The 6290-nt window shown below is 43.9% G+C and overlaps 1 protein-coding gene across 1 annotated transcript; it reads right to left on the bottom strand.

Annotated features, from left to right (window-relative positions):
* Positions 1 to 2248: 2248 nt before the first annotated feature.
* Positions 2249 to 5767, bottom strand: LOC116390457 (zinc finger protein 703-like). The gene is made up of 2 exons (XM_031860169.1): positions 5181 to 5767; positions 2249 to 4206 (listed from the first exon to the last, which is right to left on the bottom strand). Exons 1-2 carry the CDS (start codon positions 5409 to 5411, stop codon positions 2719 to 2721), a joined length of 1719 nt encoding a protein of 572 aa, XP_031716029.1. The 5' UTR covers positions 5412 to 5767; the 3' UTR covers positions 2249 to 2718.
* Positions 5768 to 6290: the final 523 nt, after the last annotated feature.

Here is a 6290-nt window from a genome sequence, read left to right as displayed (position 1 = left end):
CTGAAAAATAAAGTTGACATCTTGCTTTCATTAGTTGTTCAGAGGAGACACAAGACGGGATGAAAAGGAGGAACAAGAACTATCTATCCATCTATCTATCTATATATGTATAGATATGTATCTATGTATGTATGTATGTATAGATATGTATCTATGTATGTATCTATCGTAAACAGTTTAAATATTTGGAAATAGTTGTGTCAAGAACAAAAGAAGTGAGCTGAGAGAGAAGAAGTGGAATGTAACTCAAGTAGTGCACCTGCAGTACAAATATGAGGTACTTTTACTTGAGTATTCCATTCTATGCTACTATTCCACTACATCTTAGAGGTACATATTGTACTTTTTATTCTACTACATCTCAGAGGTAAATAATGTACTTTTTACTGTACTACATCTACTTCTTCAGATAAATAAACTCTTTAAAAAGCCTCTTGGATCAGCTGGAAAATGCATCGTCACAAAGCTGAAAACAGGCTGTTTGTTCTTTTTAGAGATACGTGGTTCTCACAGGACAGAGACGCTACAAACATATGATGTTCTTATAGAATATGATGCATTGATGTAGATTAAACTAATAACAGGATATAAAGGAGTTAACATACACATTAATGCAGCAGGAATATTAATCCAGAAACAACAGATATGATCCTAAAACACAAAGAACCTGTTGTTTCACAAGAGTACTTTTACTTTATTAACTTAAAGTACAGTCTGCTGATACAGTGCATACTTTTACTTAAGTAAGGTTTTGAATGCAGGACCTTTAGTAGTAGTGGAGTATTTTCATAGTGTGGTATTAGTACTTTTACTTAAGTAAAGGATCTGAATACTTCCTCCACCACTACTAGAGAGAGAAGTTCAAACCCTGGAGCTTTGGGAGATATTTCTTGTGTGTATCATATTTTGTTTTGGGTTATTTTAATCTAGAAACATCTCTGTAAATGCATCAGATTGTGTTTTAAGTGTGGATTATTTCCAAAAGGGAACCAACACGTTCTCTCTTCACTGGTTTATGAGATAAGGGTGAACTAAAGTGAAGAGGGGCAACAAGTTGACATCAAAGAACCTGAGATAATCGCCAAAATCTGATTGTTATTAGAGATACAGAGTAAATAAAAGCAATTCCACTTCAAATATGTAATTTTAATACTTTGCTGTATGAAACTTATAAGAGGACTTGTGTTAGACCAGGACCAAAGGAAATGAAGACAACAGAATTTACATCTTCAGTGTGATTTATTTAACAAAATATGACCTCCACTTTCACTGGATACCACCACAGGGTGTTCCAGTTTTTACATAAAAAATATCACATCTCATTTTTATTGATTTGCTGTGGAAATAATAAAAAAAAGAAAAAGCTGAGGAGTTCAGAGAGAGAGAGAGAGAGAGAGAGAGAGAGAGAGAGCGAGAGAGAGAGAGAGAGAGATGTGATTTCAACATTCATTGACGAAGAAGTTCTTAAGACGTTTTTTCAACATCTGTCATCTGGGCTTCCAACATGTCTGCTCAGAGGATTGTAAAAATGAGAATAGATTTATGTGGTAAACAACAAAGCCAGATCTCCCAGTAAAAAATAAATACAACTTCTCAGTAGGAATAAACAAAACATAAGGAACCAAAACAAATCATCGCAAACCATTTGGGCTGACTGAACGGTTAAAGAGTGTACGCTGTGTCGGGCTTACATGCATCTCTTTGCGGGGAGAAAGCGACTGTGGCCAGACTCGCATCAGCCCACGGCTGCAGCTTATTGCCATCCCTGCCACACCACATTTTTCCGCACTAAATCATCATCATTTGCAGCGAGAACCCTGAACATCCAAAGAGCTATTACGCGGCGTCCAACCATCAATTTGCGGAGCCCGCAGGGCGGCAGAAGTCGCCCGAGGGCGGTCACTGCTGCTGCAGAAGTATCCCAGCAATGTGCAGACATGCAAGAGCCACACGTGTCCTCTGATCTTTGGGAGTGGAGCCTGATTAGAAACACCCAAAACTCAAAATATAATGTGTGAAGAAGGATTTGCACCCTCCACGTCCTAGTTCCACTTGAATCCAGTCAGAGGAAGAAGCAACTTGCCGCAATTATGTTCGAAGCTTGAAGTAATAGTTTGCCATTTGGGAAACTTCGCGTAGCGGCTTTCTGGTTGCAAAGTTAAACGAGAACAATGAAACCACTCTTCTGTCTGTCTATTGAATGTGAAGCTACAGACAGCAGCTGGTTAGCTTAGCTTAGCACAAAGGCAAACAGCTAGCCTGGCTCTGTGCAGCAGCGCCTCTGAAGCTCACTTATTAACACGTTATATCTTGTTTGTTTAATACTTACAAATACTGAAGTGTACGTTGTTAAATTTGCCATTTTCCAAAAGGTTATGTGCTGGACTATTTCTTGAGCGGAGTCCCATCGTGTTGATGGAAACTGGTCCCCCATAAAACGGCGAAATTATGTTTTTACACTTCGTTTTCTTTTTTGTATCAAATAAACAAGATTTAAAGGTGCTGGTTGGTGGATTTTTTCACATCTGCACAGAGCCAGGCTAGCAGTTTCCCCGTTTTCAGTCTTTGTGCTAAGCTAACTGGGCTGTGGTTTCATATTCAAGAGAAAGATACGAGTGTTATCAATCTTCTCATCTGACTCTTTGCCAGAAAAGCAAATAAGCGCATTTCACAAAGTGTCGAACGTCTCCTTTGAACATATTAAGTGGGTGGTGTGCATCACTGGTAGCCCAGAGCGGATGCAGATCCAAGTCTTTGACTGTAGAGAGCGTAATGAGGGTAGTACGGGCCTGTGGTGGGCAGAGAGTGCAGGGAGATGGAGGAGGGTCCAGGGGGCATATGGACCTTGTTGTAGGGGTGATAGCGAGCCAAACCCATGCCGGGCGGCGCCCTGAGAGAGAGGGAGCTGTGCATGGAGCCTGGGCTGCTCTGGTGGGGGAGGTGGAGGTGGCAGGAGGCGGGTCCAGAGGAGGAAACGGCAAGCATCTTACTGTCCATGCCCATGGGCATCGCTGTGTGCGTGCGCAGGTGAGCCAGGAGCTCGTCGGACGTGGCGAACCGCTTGTCGCACGGCCCCCCCGCCGAGACCCAGTTGCAGGCGTGAGGCTGGGGGTCGTTGGGGAGCATGAAGCCGTACGTGTAGAGGGGGTGCGACAGGGAGGAGGACACGCTGGACGACATGGAGCTTTGGTGGAGCGAGTGCAGCGGGTGGGAGGGGTACACCAGTGGGAAGTTTGATTTGAGGGTGGGGGAAGGGTCGTGGATGCAGGAGTTGCAGTTGCTTCCGCCGAGATGGGACATGCTCGGAAAGCTGAGACAGTAGGGGTCCCTGCATAGACTCTGCATGAAGGATGGAGGGGAGGCCCCTGTGAGCGGGCTGGAGCTCGGGTGCTTTCCTCCCATGCCGAGGCCCGACTTTGTCGGATCCATCCCGGGAACGAACTGAGACGGGTAGCCGGCGTACGCCCCCACGACAGATCCGTGGTAGCCCATGTTAGAGGGCAGGGGGAAGAGCTGGCTCGTTTTGTAGGGAGAAATGGGCGTGATGCGTCCGTGGCCGAGGTTGGGCTGCGTGGACTCCGCTTTGCCCCCCTCGTGGTTGGAACCCCCGTCAGAGCTGCCGTTGCTGCAGTTCGTGACGGCTCGAGCGTGGCTGGAGTTCGCGTCGTGTGGACTGTCCGAGCCGGCCTTGTTTACATCTGCGTCCTTTTTGGGGTTATTGCTGCTGCTGGTGGTGCTGGTGGGACTGCCTTGCTCGTGTGCAGCTTCTCCACCAGGAGTGTGAGAGCGTGGCTGTCCACCAGGAGACTGGCTCAGTTTGTGCTGCTGCTGCGTGTGTCCTGGTGGGGTGCTGCTGCTGGCTCTGGAGCTGGGTGAGGCAGCGTGGGCTGGATAGGACTGCTGGCCATTGGTTGAATTTCCGTTAGTGGTGACATTATTGCTGGGTACCCTGAACCCGACTTTATCGCTGCTGCTGCTGCTGGTAACTCCGTCTCTGCGACAGTCTCCACCACCTTTGTTGTAGGGCTTGAAGCTACACTTGTCGTCCGGAGAGGGGCGGTGCTCCCCGTGCTTCGACCGACTGCTGGACTCCTTCTCCCCCTGGCTGCAGGAGGAGCTCAGCTTGGAGGAGGACGGTGGGTCTGGTTTACCGATCTGAGAGCAGGTCTGTGCCAGCAGGGCCAGTGGACTCTTCTTGGCATCCAGCTACAATAAAATAAAGATTCTGATTAGCTCGGGAACATTTTTTGTAAAGATTTTAAGGCAAAAAATTAATTAAAAATAAGCAAGGTCTGTTAACTAATTAACCAAACGTCCGTTAGTCCTTTCTAGGCCTATTAACTGTTGGGTTTTCTTAATTGTATCTAGTTACTAGCAAGTAATTAGCAATTAATCTGACTATTCAAGTAATCCTTTTCACAATAAGATAATAGAAAATAGTGAAAAATGCCCAATATGATTTCCCAGAAACCAAAAGAATGCCAACATGCTGATTTTAGAGCTCTAAAGAAAAAAGCCAAAAGTTCTCTGCTTTAATCTTCTTAAATTAGACGGTTTGCTGCTTTTCTTTGTCATATATCATAAACTGAGTATCTGTGGGATTTGGGGATTTTTGGGTCAACAAAAGAAAACATTAAAAGACATCACCTTGGGCTCTGGTCAGTTGTGTGATTTTTATTTTTTTACATTTTATAGACTTAACAATTAATCAATAATGAAAATAATCGATAATTGCTGCCCTACTTGTTTACTTTGTCTGACCAATGAAGTAAAACCTAAAAAAGAATAAATTACATGTCATGTGAGAAAGATGCATCAGTACATCCTCGACACAACGACTTGATTATCAAAGAAAGTGACTATTGACTATTTGATTAATTGACTAATCGCTCTAATTAAAACACAAGTTGTCATTACTTTAGAGTGTTGATATGAATCAAGACCAGTTATGTAATATGTATGATAACAACAACAGTGAGGCAGAGAAGCATTTGTTTGTTGGATTTTATTCTCTTCTAGAATATAAATCAGGATTTGTCTTCGCTGTCATAACGGATGACACTGCGATTCATTTTCCACACTGCTGTGAAACCACAAAACACTGCAGTGCAAATATATCTATATCTATATCTATTCCTTTCTAAATGATAAACATGTTTGTTTCTAAAGACAGTAAATACCTCGATGCTCACTGGCGCGGGCGTCAAAGGCTGTAAATATTCCGGGTGTAGCAAGTGTCCGGTGTGCGCAGACAACATCTTGAGAACTCGGATGGGGAGCCGCTTTGCCTGCCGAAGTGGGTCCAGAGGGGTCAATAGAGACACCACAGCACCGGGGCGAGGCTTTGTAATGTCGCTGGTCTCACTGAGCTCGATCCGCTTACTTACTGGTCCTGAAGGGAGATATTTCATTGGAGAGAGGGCGCTGCGCTTTAGGTGGATGTGCGTCAGGATACTTTTAGTCCAGAATAGTGTCTACGGGTGATAAATGTAATCCATGCAGTCACCAACAAATAAAAAAACAAAAACGCACACACAGCTGGACGTCCTTAAATGTCCCGAAGGACGGAGAATCCTCTCAGCTCAAGCATCACCGACACGGCTCCTGTACTCCAATTTTAAAGACAAAAAGAAGTCCGCTGTGTGAATAATGCGCAAAATGGAGACAGTGTCCGTCCTGTTAGTGCATTAAAAAAAAGACCAGAGTTTACTTTACATAGTCCAAGTGTTGGAGAGGAAACGTCCCACTGCGTGCTTTCGGTCCGGACTTCAGCAGCTCACTGATCACAACAGGCAGGACTTCAAAGTGTCCGCTGGGCGGCCGCATCACTCACGAGGTGGGCGGGGAGGACGCGCGTGAGGGCGGAGCGACGGCGTCCTCAAAGTGACAATACTTTTGACTCTAGTGGAGGAAGTACTCAGAGCTTTTACTTAAGTACAGGTAGAAATACGACAGTATATATACACCGTTTTATATATATATATAAAGCTTAATAAAAGCATCAAAATGTAAACATTATGCAGAAAGTCCAATTTCAGATTCATATAAATTATTGCATTGGTGATGCTTGTTACCTTAATGTTGCAGCTGGTGAAGGTGGGGCTCTTTTAAATTACTTTAAATGCTGTTAAAAATTGAATAATATCTTATAATTTATTAGTTGACTTATATTTTGTATTAGTCTAAATCTGCAAAGTAACTAAATGTATCATATGAATGCAGTAAAAAGTACATTCGCCTCCAAAATGTTGTGGAATAAAAGTACAAAGTATAGCAGAAAAGGAAACTAC

This window comes from Anarrhichthys ocellatus, unplaced genomic scaffold (assembly GCF_004355925.1).
Source record: "Anarrhichthys ocellatus isolate YVR2014 unplaced genomic scaffold, GSC_Weel_1.0 scaffold23, whole genome shotgun sequence".
NCBI classification, from domain to species: Eukaryota; Metazoa; Chordata; class Actinopteri; order Perciformes; family Anarhichadidae; genus Anarrhichthys; species Anarrhichthys ocellatus.
This window is presented reverse-complemented; position numbering and strand designations above follow the sequence as displayed.

What these genes read in the sequence shown, in the direction of transcription:
- LOC116390457 (XM_031860169.1), bottom strand. Translation starts at nt 5,411, where the DNA reads ATGAAATATCTCCCTTCAGGACCAGTAAGTAAGCGGATCGAGCTCAGT. An exon ending in CCGCGCCAGTGAGCATCGAG is followed by an intron (nt 4,207 to 5,180) that starts GTATTTACTGTC and finishes ATTTTATTGTAG; the next exon opens with CTGGATGCCAAGAAGAGTCC.